General features: G+C 35.1%; 1 protein-coding gene across 3 annotated transcripts in view; it reads left to right on the top strand.

Moving 5' to 3' along the window:
* Positions 1-26,304, top strand: part of FBXL5 (F-box and leucine rich repeat protein 5) — a 51,294-nt gene that overhangs the window by 7,220 nt on the left and 17,770 nt on the right. For 2 of the 3 annotated variants that reach the window (XM_082838324.1, XM_082838322.1), the window contains exons 2-9: positions 2,391-2,606; positions 4,937-5,032; positions 6,391-6,577; positions 8,528-8,710; positions 11,117-11,242; positions 14,351-14,499; positions 15,133-15,215; positions 16,103-16,828. In XM_082838324.1, coding sequence (XP_082694450.1) covers positions 2,391-2,606; positions 4,937-5,032; positions 6,391-6,577; positions 8,528-8,710; positions 11,117-11,242; positions 14,351-14,499; positions 15,133-15,215; positions 16,103-16,828 — 1,766 coding nt within the window. Of the gene's footprint in view, positions 1-2,390; positions 2,607-4,936; positions 5,033-6,390; positions 6,578-8,527; positions 8,711-10,777; positions 11,005-11,040; positions 11,243-14,350; positions 14,500-15,132; positions 15,216-16,102; positions 16,829-26,304 lie in introns of those variants that run through there. The other variant, XM_082838323.1, reaches the window with a different exon arrangement.

The following is a 26,304-nucleotide window of genomic DNA, read 5'->3' as shown; positions in this document are numbered from 1 at the left end:
ACTCTATGCATAATGGAGAGTCCTTTTGTCTAATTTGGTTCTCAGTCTGTAGCATGAAACTGGTCTTTACCTTAGCTTGTTATTAAATCCGAAGGATTTTCTAATAGTCCAGTGAGACTGTATGCAGAACTTCCTGGATGTGTTTTACGATGTTATTTTCCATAACTCACGTGAGGACATTATTTAGTTTTTTGCCATCCTTTTTGTTTTTAAAAAATTTTATAGCCATTATTAATGCTTAATTTACCTCTTATTTCTACTGACTTATTTTTAACTTTTTTTTTAATATAATGCCACATGATAGTATTTGCTGAGATTAGCCACTAGTGGATTTTGTTGTGATTTTGTGTGGCATTTCTTAGGATAAAATCTACAACCTTGGTTTAACCAAATCCATCCTGTCTGTTATTTTTGTATGGCTCAGGAGCTAAGAATGGTTTTTACATTTTTAAGTAGTTGGAAAAAGTAAAAAGAATAATATTTTATGACATGTGAAAGTTACATAAAATTTAAATTTTAGTGTCTGTAAATAAAATTTATTGGAATACGGCCACAGTCATTCATATGACTACTTTTGTGCTACAACAACTGAATTAAATAGTTGCTACAGACAGTATACCTCACACAAAAAAAACTTAATATATCTGACCCTTTACAGGAAAAGTTGCTAACCCCTGTTGTATTGGGTTGGCCAAAAAATTTGTTTGGGTTTTTCCATAACATCTTATAGAAAAACTGGAACAAACTTTTTGGCCAACCCATAGATAATTTATTTATTGTGGTTACAGTTCGTTGTGTTATTTCACTAGATTGTAAACTCTGTAAAGGCAGAGATGTCTGTTTTGTTCACTGAGGTATCCCAAGTACCAGAAACAGTGCCTGGCTTATAATAACTGCTCATTAAATATTTGAATAGGGTAAAAAAACCCCATGAATTTATACAAATGAATGATTAATTTTCAAAGTAATGCTAGCTAATATTTATTTAGCACCAGTTCATTTAAATCTCACAGCAAGCATATGAAGTACAGGCGGTTTTATTATTCCCATTTAACACCAGGAAGAAACTAAGACATTGAAGGAGAAAAGTAGCTTACCCAGGGTTACACAGCTAAATAAATGGTAGGACTGGAGCCTAATCCTAGAGAATCTGGGTCTAGGCCTGGTTTTCTGTAAATGACTCATACCCAATCCATCTGCCTTTTACAGTAGATCATTGGTTAAATTATATAGTGGAATAGTCTTGCTTTAGGAGTTTGTTGTCTTTTCTGATGCTTTGTCATGAGCTGACTGTTCCTGCCCAGAACAGGCAATTAAGACACCTTAGACTCTTCTCCATTTTAGGAATACTAGATCAGACTTTACAGAACAAGTCTAGGAAGTATGGTGTTTGTAGCTTCTTTTTCTCCATTTACTGTCTGTTGTTTTTAACCTAATCAGATTTTTCCTCTTAAAATGAATTTTGAAACTGGAATTGACATAATAGAAGATAGATTTAATATGACAGTGGAGGTAATAGAAGGTTTGAATATTACTTTGAACTTCATCTTGAATCGAGTTTCCTGATAATATATATGCTTTGAACATGAGAATTTAACTTGACATTAAATGTAAAAAAATAAAATTATATCAGAATAGTCATTTTCTCTTGTTGAATAGTAGAATTAAAGAAAATGACAGTGTATATATTTCTTTATATTTTCATTGATTTTTATCTTTCCTTCAAGTGCATTTACTTTCTCATGCCCCGATGTACAAGTTTTTCACATTGTACTATTGCAGTGCTTCCACTCTAGGAAGTATGTGATCCTTGTATAAACTGCTAAGTGTTTTCCAAAAAAAAAAAAATTCTTATAAAATCATCTAATAATGTTCTAGTAGCTTAGTCAGTGTTTTCTGAACAGATTAGACTCATCTTGATATTAAAGTTTAAACAAATTATAATAGAAAGTTTTTGAATTTTTTACATTGTAAAAGTAGTATAATAGCATAAAGAACATTTGAACAAAGAAAAAAGTGCATCACATTATCCTAACACAGCTCTTTTAATGTTTATATGTAACTTTATGGAGTATCTGTATTTAGTATGTGCACAGAGTAATGGAATTTTAGGTTTCGAGGGAGTCTGGTTTAATCTCTTTTATTTAAAGAAACTGTTTTGTTGGTGCGTACATCCTTTCCTTCAGAATTCAAACCAACATCTTCCTGGCCTGGGGTACTTTTTATTATACCATTATAACTTGTTTTTTATGATTTCCTTTCCTACTTTAACAAAGTATAAGGGAGGTATTTTGATATGTACAAAACTAGATAGGAATGCATTTGAGTATTTCCTATTGGTGCATATTTGCATGTATTTATTATGCCTTTCTTTTTAAATTTTTATTCAGCTTTCTAAAACCAACTTTTCCAACAACAATGATTTCCGTGCTCTTCTGCAGTCTCTGTATGCTACTTTTAAGGAGTTCAAAATGCATGAGCAGATTGAAAACGAATACATTATTGGTTTGCTTCAACAACGCAGCCAGACCATTTATAATGTGCATTCTGACAATAAACTCTCTGAGATGCTTAGCCTCTTTGAAAAGGGTCTGAAGAATGTTAAGGTGAGTTGCAAAAATGGATATTTATCACAGCTTGTACCATCTTCTGATATGTCATTGGCAAAACTTGTTAGCATTTTATAGTAAATGATGTTACTATAGTATAGTAAATGTATGTTAAAGAAAAAAAAATTATTCTGACACTTGTTAAAGACGGTAAGGAAGACTTTATTCAAGGGATTACTGCAATGGGGTTTTGCAGTAGGAGAGAGAGATTGGGTTGAATTCTTATAGCCAGGGAGCGGAGGTGAGGGTCAGGAAAATTACTAAGAGGAAACATCAAGGCTGGGAGATTCTTGCTAGACTGACTCTTGCTTCCTTTTGCTGAAGGCATACCAAGGTGACAAGATATTGAGGGTGGTTAGATATTGAGGGTTATCAAATGCCAAGGGTGGTAGTGGTGGGGTTGATAGACTGATTCAGGATGATTTTGGTAAAACTGGACTAAGTGGGCCAAGGACAGAGCTCAAGGTCAGGACCTGGCTGAGAAGACTCAGTGGATCCTGGCTCAGGTTTGATGAGAATCTTTATCAGTTACCTCTTTGTTACTATATGTAAAATTCTATCATGAATGTTGCTCTCCAAATCTTAAAGGTGTTTTTGTAAGTTGAAATTTCAATTACTGTACAAATTTTACTTTCTGATAACATTTGCTGAACTCTTAAAAGAAATCTGTAGTAAATGCAGTTATTGGTGACTAAAGGTAGAATTGTTACTTAGAATGAACAGGGCCGTAGGGGTGGTTACAAAGAATAATTTTTAGTTGTATGACGTAAAATTAAAGATATTTTTGGGTGTAGTTTAGGATAATGGTGTAGAGAAATTTCCCTATTAATTATATTTACGTATTATAGGATATTTGGTCTTCATTTGTCCCCCTTTTGGCTTGGTGAAACATAGACTTAAGTTGTAACTCTGTCAAACCACCATGAACCTTTCATTGATAGATTTGTGTTCTAGAAAGACTGTTCTTAAGTAGGGAAGATGATGGATTGAAGGGAAAAAAAAGACTCAAGTAGGAAGATTGTTATAAAAAAATTATTGTAATAGTCTCCAGAAGAATATACAGTAGCTATTTGGTGGGGAGGTAGGAGATTGGGTAGGGATAGGGTACTGGGAGGGAAGATGGTATAGGAAGATTTATCTTTTATTGAATACTCCTTTGTACTGTTTGAATTTTATATCATGTTCATGTATTACCTATTCAATAAAATGATTAAGATCAGAACTGAAGTAGTGACTAGTGGAGACAGAATGGAAGGGACAGACTTGAAAGTAATGTAGGACATAAAATTGACAGAAGGTAGTGCTTGCATATACCGAAAGGAGAAAGAGAAAGGAAATAAGAGTGAGAATTGAGCTTGACTTTCTAGGGAATATAGAAGAGGCTAAAAAGATCCATTATGGGCAGGTTGAGTTTGAACTGCTTGTGCAGTCCAGGTGGGCATTTATAAGTAGGAGGTGGCATTAGTTGCGCTTCAAGGTTGGAAGGGTAATTTGGTTTGGAAAAGCAAATTTGATAATTATCAGCATGTAAGTAGAAATGGAAGCCACTTGGGCATGCTTAAGGAAAATGTGTAAAATCCTAAGAGAATAGGACATTGGATAGACTATTGGGAAGCAGTTTAATAAATTAGTTAAAGAAGGAGGAGACTAGAGAGGACTCAGCAGGGTTAAGATATTCCCACATTTTAAAAGTTTCATTATTTTGTGAATTTTCCACATGTACTAAGTTGAGAGGGCTGATACAGAAGTGATGGATAAGTTACAGGGAGATATGACCATAGTTCATATGGGGAAGAACTCTTTAGCTGTTGTGCAGAGGTAGAATGATTTACCTCAAGGTACAGTGAGCTCCTTGCCTTTAGAAGTGTAGATGGTCTTCTTCAGGATAATGTAACAGGTATTCTGAATTGTTTAGTAGAGGATACACTAGATGACCTTAAAGGGATTCTGTAATGAAATAGTCCAATAGGCGCTTGTGAACTGCTCAGAGGTATATTAATCGGAAAACGGACACATTGAAATTGTATAAATGTGCATTAGAAATCAGTAGAAGTTTTGAGCAAATACTTGCTATTTTTAGACTTTTTATGACATTTTTAAAAAGAAGTATGAGATCACATTACTAAAGGAATTCAAGGTTCTTTTAAGAGATGTTTTGAGGCCATCTTTTATACTTAGAAAAGTACAGAGACCATTTTGCTATTTGTTAGTCTAATTTTTTACCCTGACGTTTCAAGTTACATTTCACACTGACTTTCTAGGATCAGATACAGTATAAATTATGAAGCGAAATTTTTATAGAATACAGTTTTTTTGTTTGTTTCTAGAATGAATATGAGCAGTTAAATTATGCAAAACAGTTGAAAGAGAGACTGGAGGCTTTTACAAGAGATTTTCTTCCTCACATGAAAGAGGAAGAGGAGGTAAGCATAATTTTTCCTCTTCGTGATTTTGCTCTATAAAATTGGAGAAATGTTATTTTTCCTTTGAGTCTTCAAAATAATACATAGGAAGATGAACCTCCAGATCTTTTTAGAAAATGAAGAAAAACCCAAGGAAAAAAAGCATTAATTTTGTTTCCTTAGAGAGTTTGTTGCTTTTCATTGACTGAGTGATTGATTTAATTCATTTACTCAAAAAATATTTATTCTCTTATTATGTGGATGACACTGTATTGATTGTTAACTTTTTATGCTACCCTAATGTCTCTTCTGAACCTTTAGAAGATCCTGTAAACTTTTTAATGTTTTCTGTATTTGCATTCTAAGTTTAAAGAATTTTTAGTGTTCTTTTTTTAGTAGTGGATTTTAGTAATTAAATGGTGGTGTTAAACTTATCAGTCTTATAACTAGTGCACATGTATTAGGATATCCCTGAAGTGGATGAGCAAAACATTTTCTCATTCTCTTCTTTCTCTAAAGTGGGATGAGTATCAGGGTAAGGAATAGAGAAAATATTTTATGAGGAACTGGATTCTTGTTCAGCTGTAAATCAGTTATTATAGTGATTCTCACTATAAAAAAGCTTTACCTTATAATCAGATGGCCATTTAAAAAAAATCTACTTTTAAGCCCTTTCCAGACCAGTTAAATCAGGTGGGAGATAGAAATGGACATGGATATATTTTAAAGGTTCCCCAAGTCATTGTAATATGCAAATATGCAACCAGCTTTGAAACCACTGAGTTACCAGAGCAGTGTTTCTTAACCTGTGATGCACATCAAAATTATCTATGGAGCAAAGAAAAAAAAAAAAAAGCCCTTGGCTTCACCTCTAAAGATTCTAATTCTGTCAGTTGGAGGTTGGAACTAAGCATCTGTTTCAAGGAAGAAATCTCCTAGATAATATTGAATAGTTGAAGGTATCAGTAGAGCTTTGACTTTTATGGTTGGCAGTACACTGGGTACGGTTCTCATATGATTTAGAGGCCCTGTTTGGGTAGAGGTCAGTTGTTGTAGTAGCAGAAAGCAGTTACCTGACCTAAATGTCTTACCATAGGAGAGTGATTTAGAGTGTATGATAAGCTCTGTACAGGAGGACCTTCTGGTTTGGATGCTTTTAAATTGTTTTGAGAATGAGTGGAGAAGCCATAGAAAGAAGGATCTTGGTGGTGGTATTCTTCTTTGCAATTTTTGGGTAAACTAACTTGGTGGTAACAACTAAATTTTTATGTTTTCCAAATATGTGGTCATAATACTACCCTTGAGCCATTAATACTTTAAAAGATGTAGAGTAAAACAAAACTAAGCATATTTCCTTATGAGTATTTTGTTTAATTTAGGTTTTTCAGCCCATGTTAATGGAATATTTTACCTATGAAGAGCTTAAGGATATTAAAAAGAAAGTGATTGCACAACACTGCTCTCAGAAGGATACTGCAGAACTCCTTAGAGGTCTTAGCCTATGGAATCAAGCTGAGGAGCGGCAGAAGTTTTTTAAATATTCTGTGGATGAAAAGTCAGATAAAGGTGAGAGTCATATGTTTAGATAGCTAGCTAGCGATTTATTCGTTCCAAGGCCATTTACTTCTTGTTGATATGACCTTTATATTTTGTTTGAAGAATAATTTAGGCCATTTGTTTTCAAGTATAGTAAATTTAATTGAGGACAGTAGTTTCTATCTTAGAATTTAGTATTGTCTATGATAATTTAACAGCTCATATACTTGGGCCATGTGCAGTATAGTGTTTCTTGAAGGAGTTTATATATATAATAATAATGATAATTTTGATTAGTAAGAATAACTATCAATATTATTTATATATAAATATATAATGATAATTTAATAATATTTTATTATTAATACTTATTATTATTTTGGCCAATCAAAATTATTGAAAACTACCATATACAGAGCACTTTTGCAGTGTCATCCAATTTTCTGAGCTCCACTGACCATAGTGGCTGTTTTTATCCTTCCTTGTTTTTTCTTTTTTTTAAAAATCAGTTTTCAAAATCATTTAATGCTTATAGTTTTATCTCTACCCTTTCTCATTCTCTTAGCTTATATCCAGGAATACACAGGGGAGTGAGTATGAGAGGCATAGTTTTTCTATGTATAGTCACTTTGAGAAAACAAATGATAAATGTAAATAAAATATCTCTGCTTTTTTTATTGATAGACTACTTCCTCATTTTTATTCTTTCTTTTGTTTGATAGCTTTGCCTTTTAAAACATCATTAAATAAAATTATTGGCATCCTGAGGCTAGTAAAAATTCCTTTGCTTTTGCTAGATGAGAAATAGCAATGGCATTCCTGTTAAAATTGCTTGAAAGTGTTTGAAATTGGTCCTTTTTTCTTATTTTTATTTAATAAAGTAGGTGAGATGCATGTTGGAACAAAATTGGTTTTATAGGTTAAGGTATAATTAAACCCATAAAGCTTGTGTGCTTCACTCTGAAATGCAGCTTGTGCTTTAGACGTCAAGTCAGGACCTGTTGTATCTGGTTTAATTTTAATTATAACATGGGACTTAAAAGCATCACACTTACCATATTGAATTTTCCCACTCCTTCAAAGTAAATTATAGCTGTATTATGTTTAAAATATTTGCCATTTGTAAAGGGTTAGGTTAAAGTAATTCATCATAGCATTTCTATATTTAAGTTGCTTTGTGAAGACAAATCAAATATATAAGGTACTCAGATTCTTTTTAGTACATTAATGATGAAACTTTTATATTTTATATTCTTTATTGTACACCTCATTTGCAGTTTTCCTTTGGAAAGTTGCTACTGAAATAACCCATTATAGGAAATTGGATATCCAATAACTGTTTTCTATATTAGCTGCTGACAAAAGATTCCTGATAAATGTATATCAGCATTAGAAATATTTACATTATATTGTCTCAACTGGCTCATAAATAGGGTAAGGTTGAGGCACCTAAACGTTATAGAGGTCAGATTTCAGAGTTCTTACATGAAACGTGAAAATCCAAGAGGGAACACAAGGAACATGCTGACAGGAGTTGTAATGCATGAATGGAAAACGTTGTGAGATTTGTGTGCATCATTAAAAATGCCCTGGATTTCTCATTATTTGACTGACTCTTACACTTGCTGACTTAAAGCTGTATAACCTGTTGGGTTCCTTTTTCAAATGATGCTTCTTATGCTACAAAGTGAGTATTGTATTTTCTGCGACACCTTTGTAAGAGGAAGTAAATCCTGTGTTCGTTATTGTAGCTCCCACTGATGAAGTATGATTTGGACCATGATAGTTTAACCCTACAGGTTCTTAACAAGTTTAACATCTTCATGTTACCTCTAATCCATGTTATTTCCTTTTCACATCTTGCAAGCAGGAAGGAGTGGACTTTAGGCACTGGATTTTATTTATAGAAATGTGATTGTAATTTCTTACTGCATTTGCTCTTAGAGCCTTTTATGTTAAAGGTTTTCTTTTTTATTTCAGAAGCGGAAGTGTCAGAACAATCCACAGGTATAACTCATCTTCCTCCTGAGGTAATGCTGTCAATTTTCAGTTATCTTAATCCTCAAGAATTATGTCGATGCAGTCAAGTAAGCACTAAATGGTCTCAGCTGGCAAAAACTGGATCACTTTGGAAACATCTTTACCCTGTTCATTGGGCCAGAGGTAGGTAAATGGGATGCTTAGTTTGTTTTAAAAATATTTCAATCTTTTTTTTTTTTTTAAGTATATACTCATAGACATTAATAAGCAAGACCAGGGAGGGAAACTCTGAAAGGTTGACTAAAAATAGGTTTCATAGTTAGATTATATGTCTTTGTATACATTTTTTAAAAGCTAACAATTCTGAAGTATTCATGAGTGAATTATGTGATGTGTGCAATTTCCTTTCAAATAATTAGGAAGAAATAGTTGGGGGTGGAACGAAAAATAATTGGCAAAATGTTGATAATTGTTTTTTCTTAATAAATTTATTTTATTTATTTTTGGCTGCGTTGGGTCTTCGTTGCTGCTTGCGGGCTTTCTCTAGTTGTGGCAAATGGGCTACTCTTCATTGTGGTGCATGGGCTTCTCATTGCAGTGGCTTCTGTTGTTGTGGAGCATGGGCTCTAGGTGCACGGGCTTCAGTAGTTGTGGCTTGTGGGCTCTAGAGTGCAGGCTCAGTAGTTGTGGTGCACGGGCTTAGTTGCTCCGTGGCATGTGGGATCTTCCCGGACCAGGACTCGAACCCGTGTCCCCTGCTTTGGCAGGCAGATTCTTAACCACTGTGCCACCAGGGAAGCCCCGATAATTGTGAAGATAGGTGATGAGTACATAGGTGTTCATTATGCTACTTGTTTAATGCTGCTTATTCCTACTTTTGACTATATTTGTAATTTTCCATAACAAAATGTTAAAAATAAAATTAATAGGTTGTCAGAACAGCTTTAAATAATTAGATGAGTATTTTAAAAATACAAAATAAATTAATTCTATAAAATTTAAAGTTGAGTCACTGTTATGTTTCCCTTTTGATAGTAGCTCAAGATAACTAAATGTATTTTTGTCTTTAGCATATTTTTCTGTGATTAATAATGCCTCATTCTATAAATTACAATTTCATATTAGTTAATTTCATTGTGGTAAGTTAGTTTTACATGTGAACAATTAAAGAAAATTTTGCTTTCATGAGCATATAATGCAGTCATGGGATAAATACAACTAATATGGCATATATTCTTCTGTCACTGAATTAAAACAGTTTTTCTAGGTGAGTACCTCAAATTTCACATTAATTGTTTTTAGTTTTTTATAATTTGTCACTTGGACATGGAAATATATATTTTTTACATAATTAAAGTGTGAGTCTGATTTAAAAATAGTTTTATTTTTTATATCAATATGTAGCACTTTTAAATAAGCTTTTGTTAGATATATAATATTTTTTGCATGAAGCTATTTGGAGTGTTGGGTAGACTTATATGATCCAAATGATTAGAATTATTATTTTTATGTGGAATAATTTTTCTTATTGTAGGATAATATATTAAGTGAAAAGTCAGATAAGGCAAGTATGGATATATCACATACTTTTTTATTAGATGTATTTTTGATTATGAAGAATTACTTATTAGGTAGTAATACATAATTAGGTACTGTTTGATATAAAGATCAAATATGATAATGCTATGCTAGATTTCTGTGAAGTTAACCAGATATTAAATATGCTGCTTTTTTTTCCTGTTTTTAATATGCTTAAACAAAAAGTTCCAATAAAAATGGTTGTAATTTAATTTATTTATGGTATTTGTTTCCTGTGATTCTTGATCACAATTGATTTGACCCCCTGCAGGGGATGTTTTGAAATGCCTGTGGAGGCATTTTTGTCCCATCTTGGAGTATTACACTGGCATCCAGTGGGTAGAGGCCAGGGTTACTGCTAAACACCCTGCAATGCACAGGGAAGCACTCTACAACAAAGAATTACCCAGCCCAGAATATCAATGGTGTTAAGGTTGAGGAGCCCTCACTTAGATGTAACGTTAGGAATTCAATAAATTAATTCTGCATTGTCTTGCACTTCACAATCATGTAATTTAATCGCAGCGTATTCTCCAGGATCTTTAAATTTATGGTTTAGCTTTACCTTAATCTTTCCCTTTTTCTGTTCCCACCTACTTCTGAATTGCTAATTCACTACTGAGCAGAAAGTCTTGCTTCCTTTTGTTTATTAGCAATTGTGTTAATGCGGGTATTGCTGGAGCCAGTGTGAAGCCACAGTAGGGAAAAAGGTTAGGTTGTTTTCAGTGATTTCTGAAATTTCTTGTTAAGACTGTTGATAATTATTTTTCATAGTTTTTTGGTATGTCTGAAATTGAATTCTGTGCTTATTTAAATGTAATTTTTTAAACCACAATTGTTTCTAACAATAGGTAGCTCATTGTGTATGGCTCACATATTTTTTGTGTGCAGACATTTTTGTTATAGGTTATTGTTATTATAACCTATTGTTATAGGTTATAAATAGGTTATTTTTTTGTAATGGTAGCCGATCTAATCTTATTTTGTTCCTTTTGTTTTTTTGTTGAGTAGGTGACTGGTATAGTGGTCCTGCAACTGAACTTGATACTGAACCTGATGAGGAATGGGTGAAAAATAGAAAAGATGAAAGTCGTGCTTTTCAGGAGTGGGATGAAGATGCCGATATAGATGAATCTGGTAAGCTGTGTCTGGAATTAAAACTGTTACATGGTGCTTTAATAATTACTGTTACATTAACAAGTACTTAGGTGCTAGGATTTATGTATTTTGTGTTTTCTAAAAAACCTGGTGTTTTTAAGCCTACTGCTTTCTAAACTTTCATGGAATAGTAAGCGTATTTAAAATTCTGTTTAAAGTAATTTTTAAATGTGTATAGGCTTGTTTCCCATATGTTTTTTTTTTAAACAGATTTATTTATTTATTTATTTTTATTTATTTTTGGCTGCGTTGGGTCTTCGTTGCTGCCCGCAGGCTTTCTCTAGTTGCAGCGAGTGGGGGCTGCTCTTCGTTGCGGTGCATGGGCTTCTCATTGTGGTGGCCTCTCTTGTTGTGGAGCACGGGCTCTAGGTGCACGGGCTTCAATAGTTGTGGCGCGTGGGCTCAGTAGTTGTGGCTCATGGACTCTAGAGCGCAGGCTAAGTAGTTGTGGCACACGGGCTTAGTTGCTCCGCAGCATGTGGGATCTTCCCGGACCAGGGCTCGAACCTGTGTCCCCTGCATTGGCAGGCGGATTCTTAACCACTGTGTTATCAGGGAAGCCCTCCCATATGCTTTTATATTTATTTAAACGCTTTAAAAAAATCAGCAAATGATGACTGTTTTCCTTATTGAAATAATATACATTCATTATAGTGCTATGCAGTTTACAGTGTGTTTTTAGGGCCACTTTATTTGATCAGCTCAGTAGTATATATTGAGTCGTCTGTGGCCCAGAGGAAGGAGCATAACGCTGTTGAACCTGTTTATTAATTTGTAAACAGTCATGCCACTTGCCTCACATGGTGGTTATAGAATTAAGTAATATATATGAAGATTCTTTGTAAATGGTAAGGGATTATATAAACTGGTGTAGCCATTCATTAAGCACCATGGGAGAATTCAAGGGTGACAAAGACTTTATCCCTACCCTCAAAGAACTCACAAATGGGAGAATTTAGAATACATGATTCTTAATCAAGGTATGTATTGGAAAATGCTGTAATGAAGGTGCAGAAAGATGCTCTTTGGGAATATGGAGGAGAAAGACACAAATTCTATCTTAGATGTTACTTTAGATAATGATTAATTATTAAAAGATGATGAAAATAGTAAAAAAAAAAAAAAAACTAATAAGATATTCTTCTACTTCGTAAAACTGAACCTGTAGGAATTTTTTATTTATAAGTTGCCCACTTATAGTAAGCTGGTCTGGCAAAAGAACTAAACTTGTGGAAAGTAAGGAATATAAATACAAAGATTATTGTTTTAGCAGCAAGTTTATTTTTATGAAATGAAGGTGCAAAACACCTTGGTATAGTTTTAAATGTTTGGAAGGTGTCATGTAAGGAGGAGGTCTATTCCAGTTACATTTGGTGATTTGCTTATCCTGTGGCAGGCACTTTCTGGGCATGAGGTTAACAGTGAACAAAATGGGAAAAAAAAAATCCTTGGCTTTGTTTAGCTTAAAATTTGGAGGGGGAGGCAGACAGTAAAGACAGGCAAAATATATACTGTATTAGATAATGTTAAGTGCTGTGGAGAAAAATAAAGGAAAAGCGTGCCAGGAAGAGAGGAAAGAAGTTACCATTTTCAATAGATTGAGTAGTTAAGGTTCCTTGAGAAATTTGAGCAAAGACCTCAAGGAGTTAAGGTCTTTACTCAGATGTCACCTTAGGGAAGACTTGATTTATCCATTCTAAAAAATCAATTCATAATACCTGTGTTGAGTTTTAAAGGCTTTATCAAACTTAATGTGTTTATCTCAGCACTTAAAGATAGACAAAGAGACTGCTGTTGTTTTCTTTCATATTGAGAGGGAAAGGTTAAGGTTATAATGATGGAGCCTTTCTAAGGTAATATATGTGTTTAGCTGTTTAGTGTATCTAAGAGTAAACTTTGGATCTGTCATCTATGTTAGTGCTTTTTCAGCTTAGCTGTCTTTACTAGTCTTGTAGAGAAGTTATTATTCTTCGTAGGATGTTTAGTTTTCTTTTTTTAAGGATTTCACAGTAAACAGTACACATTTAGATAGAGAGAGCCGCAGAAACAAAAGAATCATTTGGAAATAAAATTTTAGTAGAATAAATAGGGTTCACTAAAAGTCACTTTTATCCCTGTATTTCACATATATGTCTAACTAAAGGAGGAATTTAGAATAATATCTGTAAACATGGAAACAATCAAAAATTCAGAATTATTGTTTCTATTTATATTCCTTTTGTCAGCTACACTCAGTTTTGTTTTAAATGAGACTTCCTCAGCTTATCCTGTTAAACTGTTTTATGTTTGGAGACATTTGAGTTAGGTCTTCGGGTAAGCAAAAAAGCAATAGGATCCTGAGAAAGGTGATAAAATTATTAGTTCATTCTTTTTCGTGTAGTGTGTTTTTTTCCTTATATCAAATTGGAGTTTGTAGGGTTTTTTTTTTTTTTTTACTTGTTACAGTAGTGCATCCTGTTATACACATCTAAACTCTACAGAAGTTATTAAGCAGAAAACAAAAGCCATGCTCATTTTTAATTTCTTTAAAGTTCTAAGGTACTTTTCGTTGCTTGATTCATTATGACCAGCCTAACTTAATTGTTTCAAATCTCTTCTAGCTCTGTGTCCCTTTTATTGATATTTATGTAAAATAATGAATGATACTTTTTATTATTTTTATTATGGTTCATTTTCCTCTTGATATCCTATATTCTCTTGAAGAACTTACACTATTCTTCAAGTAGTCAAAGTTTTTTCCAAAATTTTTTCGGTGCCTGAAACTGGAGTTATTTTTATCTTTTCTCTGATAATTAGCTTGAGAAGAAAATTACCTTCAGCCTTGAAGCATGTTAAAAAATTCTTCCTTTCATTCCCATTTAAACCTTTTTTCTTTTTCTTTTGTCCCTTTTTAGTTGATGTCAGACCTGTTAATATAAATATTAAGTCCTGGCGAATGAGGACTTGTCCATTTAATTTGCTTTGCATATATAGGGGAGTTTAAAAGGAGAGCAAAATGTATTTCATATTTAATGATTTGGTGATTCCTTGAGTAGCCTAATCATAATTAGTATATCAAGTTCTTAGACTTTTGAATTCATTTTACAGAAGAGTCTGCAGAGGAATCGATTGCCATCAGCATTGCACAAATGGAAAAACGTTTACTCCATGGCTTAATTCATAATGTTCTACCGTATGTTGGTACTTCTGTAAAAACTTTAGTATTAGCATACAGCTGTGCAGTTTCCAGCAAAATGGTATGTATAAATTAGCACTAGTTTAGGTATTAAGAAAAAGTAGCAACGATCTACATTTTGTTTGCTTATTCCTGAGTTTAATTAAAAAAAAAAATAACAGTTTACCCATGAGTGTACCTTCCCATGGGTAGGCATACACTGCTAATTTTCATCTTTTTTCATTTCAGTTCTCATAGTAATCTTTGTACATAGATATCATTGTCTTCATATTATAGAAAAGGAAACATAGACTGAGAGGTTAAACAGTTTATTTAGTTTCACAGATGTTAAGTGATCAAGCCCAGTTTTATATGATTGTTTATAATGTGTAAGGCATGGTAAGATGGGCAGGTGAAATTAAATCATGGTTTTATAAAAGACTATCTTGTGATATCCTACATTAGAATCTTCTTGGGTATTCCTTAAGAATGTAAATTTCCTGGGTCTAATCTTAGAATTACTGAAACAGATTTTCTGGGATTTCATCACAATATATATTTGTAAGGCAGAATTGAAGTGATTTTTACATGCAGAAAAGTGTGAGAACCACTGGTTATATTACTTACTAAAAGTTATATATTACTTACTAAAAGTTATGTCTCTAACCTAACTGAATTCTGCAGATCTTCACAGTGACTTTTTTTTCCCTCTTAGGTTAGGCAGATTTTAGAGCTTTGTCCTAACTTGGAACATTTGGATCTTACCCAAACTGACATTTCAGATTCTGCATTTGACAGGTTAGTTAATTTTGAATATATAAATTTAATGATTTCTTAACTATGAATCAGTAGAATTGTTCTGTAGTTTTTCATTTACATAATTACAGTTTAATCATACTATTACTTTCTACTATCAGATTTTGGTCATGTTATGGTAGTAGCACCCTCCAATTCTTTGCTTTTGTCCTTAGGTCCCAGCTGATTCAAAACTTATATATGTATCATCCTATCACCTTTATAATCTTGTACTGTGTCTAGGCTTTTGAGCCTTGCTGTGTAACCATGTAGCTTGGTACTGTGTTTTAAAGAAGTTTTCATTTTCAGTTGGGCTCCCAGTACCATTTGGCAAAGCTCCCTCTTCATAGTTATTCTAAAATTTTAACACTTTCTTCAAGCAACCCTCAGATTTTATTTCTTTGGATGCTGCTACTTTCCTTCTTATTCTACCTCGCCCTGCTGTTTCCCACCCTAGCATTTATATCAGCACTTCTTTTCCAATTTCAGAGGGAGAAATGTATTCTTCTCTGGCTAAGGCTAATTCTCTACTAATTCCTAGAGCTTGTTCTACTGAATCTTTCTCCTCTAATTATTATTTTCTTTCTTTCATGTCTGTAGAGCCTTTCCTCTATTGGTTATTTTTCAGGATGAAAAACAGTCTCTCCCTTCCATACCCTTCTCCTTTCCTACTCTTCTTTTGGGTTAGCAATACTCTTAGTTCCTCATTACTCTTATTGTCTTTTCATATTCCTAGCATTTAAAGTAGTGCCTAACAACAGATATTCAGTAAATGATTGATTATATTAGATTTAAAATCTTTCTTGTAGTTTGCATTTACTTACGTATAATCAGATCTTTTGAAGAATTTAACAATATCCACTAATAGTTTTGTTACCTCTTAATTATAGTTGGTCTTGGCTTGGTTGCTGCCAGAGTCTTCGGCATCTTGATCTATCTGGATGTGAAAAAATCACAGATGTGGCTCTAGAGAAGATTTCTAGAGCTCTTGGAATTTTGACATCTCATCAGAGTGGCCTTTTGAAAACTTCAACAAGCAAAATTGCTTCGACTACCTGGAAAAATAAAGACATTACCATGCAGTCCACCAAGCAGTATGCTTGTTTGCCCGATATAACTAACAAGGGCATTGGAGAAGAAATAGATAATGAACACCCCTGGACTAAACCTATTTCTTCTGAAAATTTCACTTCTCCTTATGTGTGGATGTTAGATGCTGAAGATTTGGCTGATATTGAAGATGCTGTAGAATGGAGACATAGAAATGTTGAAAGTCTTTGTGTAATGGAAACAGCATCCAATTTTAGTTGTTCCTCCTCTGGTTGTTACAGTAAGGATATTGTTGGACTAAGGACTAGTGTCTGTTGGCAGCAGCATTGTGCTTCTCCAGCCTTCGCATATTGTGGTCATTCATTTTGTTGTACAGGAACAGCTTTAAGAACTATGTCAGCACTCCCGGAGTCTTCTGCATTGTGTAGAAAAGCATCAAGGACTAGATTGCTTAGGGGAACAGACTTAATTTACTCTGGGAGTGAAAAAACTGATCAAGAGACTGGGCGTGTACTTCTGTTTCTCAGTCTGTCCGGATGTTATCAGATCACAGACCATGGTCTCAGGTAAGTAATCTCTTGCAGAGTATTAGGAAATGAGCATGTTCTCATTCTCAAATGGAGTGGAAAATTTTGAATCTAAGTCATTCCTTTCAGCTGATTTATTTAACCGAAAGAGTTAACCACTTCAAAGAGTTGTCCTACTGCAAAATTTTGGAACGATAAAACTTCAGCATGAAGTTTCAGTCAGTTCAATTGCTTTGTAATGTGGAAGGACATAAATTTAAAAGTTTAATAAATACTTACAACACAATAAATACATGCAACACATTTTCTAAGGTGCTTTAGTGGATGTAAAGATGAATAAGATACAGTTTTTACCCTCTAGGACTTGTAACAGAGAAGAAAATATGTATACTATATTCTGTGTATTATTTGTGTACATCCTTTAAGGGATGTTGAATTAAAGATTCTATGGGGATCAAAGGAGAGAGAGAGAGACTTCTTATCCAGTTGCAGCAAATGATCAGAAACTGTTATGAAGAGGAACTTCCCTGGCAGTCCAGTGGTTAAGACTTTGCCTTCTGATGCAGGGGGTGTGGGTTCGATCTCTGGTTGGGGAGCTAAGATCCCACATGCCTCGTGGCCAAAAAACCTAAACGTAAAACAGAAGCAATATTGTAACAAATTCAATAAAGACTTTAAAAATGGTCCACATCAAAAAAATTTTTTTTAATCTTTAAAAAAAAAAAGATAAAATGTAATGAAGAGGTGGCCCTTAATTGAACCTTGAAGATGGATGAAGGATTTTGATAGGTGGCAGAGGGAGAAGAGACCATTCCAAGCAGTAGGGATCATTTGAGCCCACGGTAAAGCACTGTTTAACTGTTGTTAGGGTATTTTGCTGTTATGGTTGTTCTCAGCGTTAATAATTGTTTGATTATCTGTGGCATGAGCCTTCAGAAATTGACTTTATGTTTTCTCTTTTACCCTGTAATAGACTTGAATTTTACTAGGGCTCCTTAATAATGGGGTGTCAGGCATGTTAAACAATGAAAATTCATCCAACATAAAGCCTATTACCCCCTCTTGTCTTTTAAGTATGATCTTTAGCAGATTAAATTGAACTCAGTGGGGGATGTTCAAAGGAGTATTCCCGTTTGGTTGTAGAGAAGGATGTTTATTGGGGAATAGTGGGGAATAAGGCTATGACAGAGTTTGAATTCAGGGAAGAATTCATTTGGGGAATGGGGAACACAGGAACTATCTTACTTGATATTATTTGGACTGGTAGCTTATCAAAAAAGCTGCAATCTGAGTGCAGCTCAGATTTTAAAAAGTGCAACTCCTTTTAATCAGATTATCTTGAAGGAGTCTTTCTTAATCATTTAAATATTTATTGAGCATCTGTTGTGTGACTTGCCCTCTTCTAACTGCTCGGGATCCAGAATAAATGACTCAAATTTGCTGCTTTCATAGAGTTTATAATCTAATGGTAGAAATAAGACAATAAAGATGTAATATCAGACTGAATGTTCTGAAGAAAAGTGAAATATGTCTGTGGGGTAGAGAATACAGAGAATGCTCCTTCACATTTGATGGACAGGAAAGGCCTTGAAAAGAAGCATTTTTTTAAGTAGAGATTGGGATGAAGTTAGTGAATTTTCTGTGCATTTCCTGGGAGAGAAGCTAAGGAAATCGAACTACAAATTTGATTTTTAGAAACAGCTTTCTTCTTGCATTTATTCTGTTGGTTTAAAAAGTATTTCAGTTAACTTAATAAGTTCAGCTGGTGTTCAGGTTTGAGAACAAATACAACTTGTGCAAGCATTCACCTCAACTTGGGGGAACAGAGTTGCTAGTTGGGAGTATTCTATGTATCCTTCTGTAATAGTCATTATGTTTTATTCAGGGAAGGGTAGCATGAATTTTGGCAAGTTGGTTATGGGGCTTGTTAAAAGAGCATTCACTGTAAAAATGTAGGTTGAAAATCAAAGTTTTAAACTAGATTGAAGCCATAGGGAACATATAGTGTAGTGTGTAGTCTTCATGCAGCATTATCTGGTTTTCATAGGAATGAAATAAAATAAATTTTGGCTGTCATTGAGTAGAAGTAGCCTGTTTAAATTTTCAGCCTTCTTTGGCCCCCTCACATTGCCATTATTGTTTCGGTACAAACTATTCCTTTTCTCCTTGAATCCAAGGCAACTGCTCTTGAATCTTTTGCAGATAGCATGTATAGTTGGGTGTTACAGTTAAACATTCTGTCATTTAATCTTTCGGTTTCACAATATGCATTTAATGTAATTACTGATATGGTTAAATTTATGCCTACCATCTTACTGTTTGTTTTCCCCCTGTTTCTCTTTTCTTTATTCTTGTTTTGTCTTTTCCTGACTTGCTTTGGATTTATTAAGTATGGGGTTGGCCAAAAATTTCCTTTGGTTTTTAAGTAAAAATAAAAGACATTTTTCATTTTCACCAAGAACGTTATGGAACAACATATTCACTGTTTTGTTCCACCACCTTCTGCCATTTTTGAGGCAACTTCATAATTCCATCTTCCCAAAACTTTTTATCTTTTTGAGCAAAGAACTGTTCCAGGTGCCTTTTAGTGTTCCAGGGAATTGAAATTTTTTCCATTGAGAGAATTTTGTAAAGACCGAACAAAATAATGGAAATCTGAAGGTGCAATGTCTGGTGAATACAGCAGATGAATCAGAACTTCCCAGCCAAGCTGTAACAGTTTTTGCTTGGTCATCAAAGAAACATGGGGTCTTGTGTTACCCTGATGGAAGATTGTGCGTTTTCTGTTGACTAATTCCGGACGCTTTTCGTTGAGTGCTGCTCTTGAGTTGGTCTAATTGGGAGCAGTACTTGTTAGAATTAACCTTTTGGTTTCTGGAAGGAGCTCATAGTAGAGGACTCTGTTCCAGTCCCACCATATACACATCACCTTCTTTGGGTGAAGACCGGCCTTTGTTGTGGTTGGTGGCAGTTCATTTTGCTTGCCCACGACCTCTTCCGTTCCACATTATTGTACAGTATCCACTTTTCATCGCCTGTCACAATTTGTTTCAAAATGGAACGTTTTTGTTACGTTTCAGTAGAGAATTGCATGCGGAAATACAGTCAGGAAGGTTTTTTTCACTTAACTTTTGTGGAACCCAAACATCAGAGCGATTAACATAACCAAGCTGGTGCAAATGATTTTCAGTGCTTGATTTGGATATTTTGAGTATGTCGGCTATCTCCTGCATGGTATAACGTTGATTGTTCTCAGTGAATGTCTTCATTTGGTAGCTATCAACCTCAGCTGGTCTACCTGACTGTGGAGCATCATCCAGCAAGAAATTCCAGCATGAAACTTCGCAAACCACTCACACTTTCGATCAGTCATAGCATCATCTCCATACACTGCACAAATCTTTTTTCGTGTTTCAGTTGCATTTTCACCTTTCTTGAAATAAGAAAGCATAATATGTCAAAAATGTTGCTTTTTCTTCCATCTTCAATTTTTAAGTGGCTACACAAAAATTCACTACTTTTGATAAGTTTTTTTTAAATGCACGCTGATATGACAGCTGTCACAAGACAATCTAACAAAATTGTTTCAAATGAACTTAAATATAACTAAGCCCTACTAAAGCCATCTTACGGAAAATACGAACGAACTTTTTGGCCAACCCAGTACTTTTAGTATCAGTTTTATCTCTACTCTTGGTTAGTATATCATTTATTTAGTGTTTGCTTTAGGGTTTGTATGTACCTTGTAAATAAAATTGTGGTAAAATATACAAACCACAAAGGTTACCATATTAACGATTTTTTCTTAAATTTTATTTTATTTATTTTTCTAAACAGCACGTTCTTACTAGTTATCCATTTTATACATATTAATGTATATGTGTCAGTACCAATCTCCCAGTTCATCACACCACCACCACCCCCCTTGCCACTTTCCCCCCTTGGTGTCCATGTTTGTTCTCTACATGTGTGTCTATTTCTGCCCTGCAAACTGGTTCATCTGTACCATTTTTCTAGGTTCCACATATTTGCGTTAATATGTGATATTTGTTTTTCTCGTTCTGACTTACTTTACTCTGTATGACAGTCTCTGGATCCATCCACATCTCTACAAATGACTCGGTTTCGTTCCTTTTTATGGCTGAGTAATATTCCATTGTATGTATATACCACACCTTCTTTATCCATTGGTCTGTCGATGGGCATTTAGGTTGCTTCCATGTCCTGGCTATTTTAAATAGTGCTGCAATGAACATTGTGGTACATGACTCTTTCTGAATTACGGTTTTCTCAGGGTATATGCCCAGTAGTGGGATTGCTGGGTCGTTTGGTAATTCTATTTTTAGTTTTTTAAGGAACCTCCATACTGTTCTCCGTAGTGGCTGTATCAATTTACATTCCCACCAACAGGGCAAGAGGGTTCCCTTTTCTCCACACCCTCTCCAGCATTTGTTGTTTGTAGATTTTCCAGTGATTCCCATTCTAACTGGTGTGAGGTGATACCTCATTGTAGTTTTGATTTGCATTTCTCTAATAATTAGTGATGTTGAGCAGCTTTTCATATGCTTCTTGGCCATTTGTATGTCTTCTTTGGAGAAATGTCTATTTAGGTCTTCTGCCCATTTTTGGATTGGGTTGTTTGTTTAATATTGAGCTGCATGAGCTGTTTATATATTTTGGAGATTAATCCTTTGTTGATTTGTTTGCCAATATTTTCTCCCATTCTGAGGGTTGCGTTTTCGTCTTGTTTGTAGTTTCCTTTGCTTTGCAAAAGGTTTTAAGTTTCATTAGATCCCATTTGTTTATTTTTGTTTTTATTTCCATGACTCTAGGAGGTGGATCAAAAAAAGATCTTGCTGTGATTTATGTCAAAGTGTGTTCTTCCTAGGTTTTCCTCTAAGAGTTTTATAGTATCTGGTCTTACATTTTGGTCTCTAATCCATTTTGAGTTTATTTTTGTGTATGGTGTTAGGGAGTGTTCTAATTTCATTCTTTTACATGTAGCTGTCCAGTTTTCCCAGCACCACTTATTGAAGAGACTGTCTTTTCTCCATTGTATATCCTTGCCACCTTTGTCATAGATTAGTTGACCATAGGTGCGTGGGTTTATCTCTGGGCTTTCTGTCTTGTTCCATTGATCTGTATTTCTGTTTTTGTGCCAGTATCATATTGTCTTGATTACTGTAGCTTTGTGGTATAGTCTGAAGTCAGGGAGTCTGATTCCTCTAGCTCCGTTTTTTTCCCTCAAGACTGCTTTGGCTATTCAGGGTCTTTTGTGTCTCCATACAAATTTAAAAATTTTTTGTTCTAGTTCCATAAAAAACGCCATTGGTAATTTGCTAGGGATTGCATTGAATCTGTAGATTGCTTTGGGTAGTATAGTCATTTTAACAATATTGATTCTTCCAGTCCAAGAACATGGTATATCTCTCCATCTGTTGGTATCATCTTTAATTTCTTTCATCAGTGTCTTATAGTTTTCTGCATATAGGTTTTTTGTCTCCCTAAGTAGGTTTATTCCTAGGTATTTTATTCTTTTTGTTGCAGTGGTAAATGGGAGTGTTTCCTTAATTTCTCTTTCAGATTTTTCATCATTAGTGTATAGGAATGCAAGAGATTTCTGTGCATTAAGTTTGTATCCTGCAACTTTACCAGATTCATTGATTAGCTCTAGTAGTTTTCTGGTGGCATCTTTAGGATTCTCTATGTATAGTATCATGTCATCTTCAAACAGTGACAGTTTTACTTCTTCTTTTCCAATTTGTCTTCCTTTTATTTCTTTTTCTTCTCTGATTGCCCTGGCTAGGACTTCCAAAGGTATGTTGAATAATACTGGTGAGAGTGGACATCCTTGTCTTGTTCCTGATCTTAGAGGAAGTGCTTTCAGTTTTTCACCACTGAGAACAATGTTTGCTATGAGTTTGTCGTATATGGCCTTTATTATGTTGAGGTAAGTTCCCTCTGTGCCCACTTTCTGGAGAGTTTTTATCATAAATGGGTGTTGAATTTTGTTAAAAGCTTTTTCTGCATCTATTGAGGTGATCATATGCTTTTTCTTCTTCAGTTTGTTAATAACGGTGTATCACATGGATTGACTTGCGTATATTGAAGAATCCTTGCATCCCTGGGATAAGTCCCACTTGATCATGGTGTATGATCCTTTTAATGTGCTGTTGGATTCTGTTTGCTAGTATTTTGTTGAGGATTTTTGCATCTATATTCATCTGTGATATATTTCCGTAATTTTCTTTTTTTGCCGGGTAGAGTAATCTTGGTTGTAGGTTCTTCCCTTTCATCACTTTAAGTATATCATGCCACTCCCTTCTGGCTTGTGGAGTTTCTGCTGAGAAATCAGCTATTAACCTTATGGGAGTTCCCTTGTACGTTATTTGTAGTTTTCCCCTTGCTGCTTTCAGTAATTTTTCTTTGTCTTTAATTTTTTCCAATTTGTTTTCTGTGTGTCTTGTCATGTTTCTCCTCGGGTTTGTCCTGCCTGGGAGTCTCTGTGCTTCCTGGACTTGGGTGGCTAGTTCCTTTCCCATGTTAGGGAAGTTTTCGACTATAATCTCTTCATATATTTTCTCGGGTCTTTCCTCTCTCTCTTCTTCTGGGACCCCTATAATGTGAATGTTGTTGCATTTATTAATGTTGTCCCAGTGGTCTCTTAGTCTGTCTTCATTTCTTTTCATTCTTTTTTCTTTCTTCTGTTCCATGGCAGTTAATTCCACCATTCTGTCTTCCAGGTCACTTATCCGTTCTTCTGCCTCAGTTATTCTGGTATTGGTTCTTTCTCCTTTATTTTTCATTTCAGTTATTGTATTGTTCATATCTGTTTGTTTGTTCTTTAATTCTTATAGGTCTTTGTTAAACATTTCTTTCATCCTCTGGATCTTTGCCTCCATTCTTTTTCCAAGGTCCTGGATCATCTTCACTATAATTATTCTGAATTCTTTTCAGGAAGGTTGCCTATCTCCACTTCATTTAGTTGTTTTTCTGGGGGTTTATCTTGTTCCTTCATCTGGTACGTAGCTCTCTGCCTTTTCATCTTGTCTGTCTTTCTGAAGTGAATGTGGTTTTTGTTCCACAGGCTGCAGGATTGTAGTTCTTCTTGCTTCTGCTGTCTGCCCTCTGGTGGATGAGGCTATCTAAGAGGGTTTTGCAAGTTGCCTGATGGGAGGGACTGGTGGTGGGTAGAGCTGGCTGTTGCTGTGGTGGGGAGATCTCAGTAAAACTTTAATTTGGTTGTCTGCTGATGGGTGGGGCTGGGTTCCCTCCCTGTTGGTTGTTTGGCCTGAGGCGACCCAACACTGGAGCCTACCCAGGCTCTTTGGTGGGTCTGAAGGCAGACTCTGGGAGGGCTCATGCCAAGGAGTACTTCCCAGAACTTCTGCTGCCAGTGTCCTTGTCCTCATGGTGAGACACAGCCACCCCCCGCCTCTGCAGGAGACCCTCCAACACTAGCAGGTAGGTCTAGTTCAGTCTCCTATGGGGTCACTGCTCCTTCCCCTGGGTCCCGATACGCACACTATTTTGTGTGTGGCCTTCAAGAGTGGGGTCTCTTTCCCCCGGTGCTGTTGAAGTCCTGCAATCAAATCCCAGTAGCCTTCTAAGTCTGGTTCTCTGGGAATTCCTCCTCCTGTTGGTGGACCCCGAGGTTGGGAAGCCTGACGTGGGGCTCAGAACCTTCACTCCAGTGGGTGGACTTCTGTGGTATAAGTGTTCTCCAGTTTGTGAGTCACCCACCCAGCAGTTACAGGATTTGATTTTATTGTGATTGCACCCCTCCTACCATCTCATTGTGGCTTCTTTGTCTTTGGATGTGGGGTATCTTTTTTGGTGAGTTCTAGTGTCTTTCTGTCAGTGATTTTTCAGCAGTTAGTTGTGATTCCGGTGCTCTCGCGAGGGGGAGTGAGAGCACGTCCTTCTACTCCGCCATCTTGAACCAGTCCTTCCATTTTAATGATTTTTAAGTGTACAACTCAGTGGCACTCTGAGTTCACAATGTTGCATAACATTGCAAATATTTCCAAAACTTTTTCAGCACTCACAACAGAAAGTGTAACTATCAAGCAGTAACTGCTTACTCTTCCAACCCTCCCAGGCTCCCTACTGTTTTACTTTCTGTCTCTATGTATTTGCATCATTTATGCAACATAGATACATCATGTAAGTGGAAACATACAATACTTGTCCTCTCTGTCTGGCTTATTTCACTTAGCATAATGTATTCAAGGTTCATTCACGTTGTAGAATGTATCAGAACTTCATTCCTTATTATAGCTGAATAATATTCTGTATTTATATACCACATTTTGTTTATCTGTTTGTCATTGATGTCATCATCGATGGGCACTTGGATTGTTCGCCCTGTTAGCTGTTGTGAATAATGCTGCTGTGAATATTGGCATACAAGTATTTGAGTCCTTGTCATTTTTTCTTTAATTTCTTTTAGCAGTGTTTTGCAGTTTTCAGTGTACAAGTCTTTTGCCTTAGTTAAGTTAATTCTTAAGTATTTTAATTTTTTGATGCTATTTTAAGTGGAATTTTCTTAATTTCTTTTTCAGATTGTTCATTGCTAGTGTATAGAAATATAACTGATTTTTAAAAAATTAATTTATGTATTTTTGGCTGTGTTGGGTCTTCGTTGCTGCACGTGGGCTTTGTCTAGTTGTGGAGAGCAGAGGCTACTCTTTCTTGCATTGCACGGGCTTCTCACTGTAGTGGATTTCTTGTTGCAGAGCACGGGCTTCAGTAGTTGCAGTGCACAGGCTTAGTTGCTCTACGGCATGTGGGATCTTTCCAGACCAGGGTTTGATCCCGTGTCCCCTGCTTTGGCAGGCGGATTCTTAACCACTGCACAACCAGGGAAGCCCCTAACTGATTTTTGAATGTGGATTTTGTATCCTGCTACTCTTCCACATTTGTTTTTTAGCTCTTAATACAGTTTTTTTTAGTGTGAATTCTTGACAGTTTTCTATGTATAAGATCATGTCATCTACAAACAGATTATTTTACTTCTCCCTTTCCAACTTAGATGCCTTAAAATAATTTTTTTTTCTGGTTTAATTGCTCTGGCTAGAATTTCCAGTACTGTATTAAGTGGAAGCATCCATAGTGGGCATCCTTATCTTGTTTCTAATCTTAGGGGATGAGCTTTCAGTCTTTCATCATTGACTGTCTTAGCTGTGTGTTTTCCATGTATGGCTTTTCTTATGTTGAGGAAGTTCTCTTCTAGTCCTAGTTTACTGAGTATTTTTATCATAAAAGTGTATTTGATTTTGTCACATGCTCTTTCTGCATCAGTTGAGATGATCATGTATTTTTTTCTCCTCCATTCTATTAGTGTGATATGTTAATTTGATTGAGAACCGCCCTTGCATCCCTGGGATAAAACTCACTTGGTCATGGTGTGTAATCTGTTTAATATGCTCCTGGATTCAGTTTGCTCGTGTTTGTTGTGGATTTTTGCATCTATATTTGTAAGGGACATTTGGCCTGTAGTTTTCTTTTCTTGT

This window comes from Leucopleurus acutus, assembly GCF_964270905.1.
Source record: "Leucopleurus acutus genome assembly, chromosome: 4".
NCBI lineage: Eukaryota > Metazoa > Chordata > Mammalia > Artiodactyla > Delphinidae > Leucopleurus > Leucopleurus acutus.
Note: the sequence above shows the minus strand (reverse complement) of the source record. Positions and strands in the feature narration are given on the sequence as shown.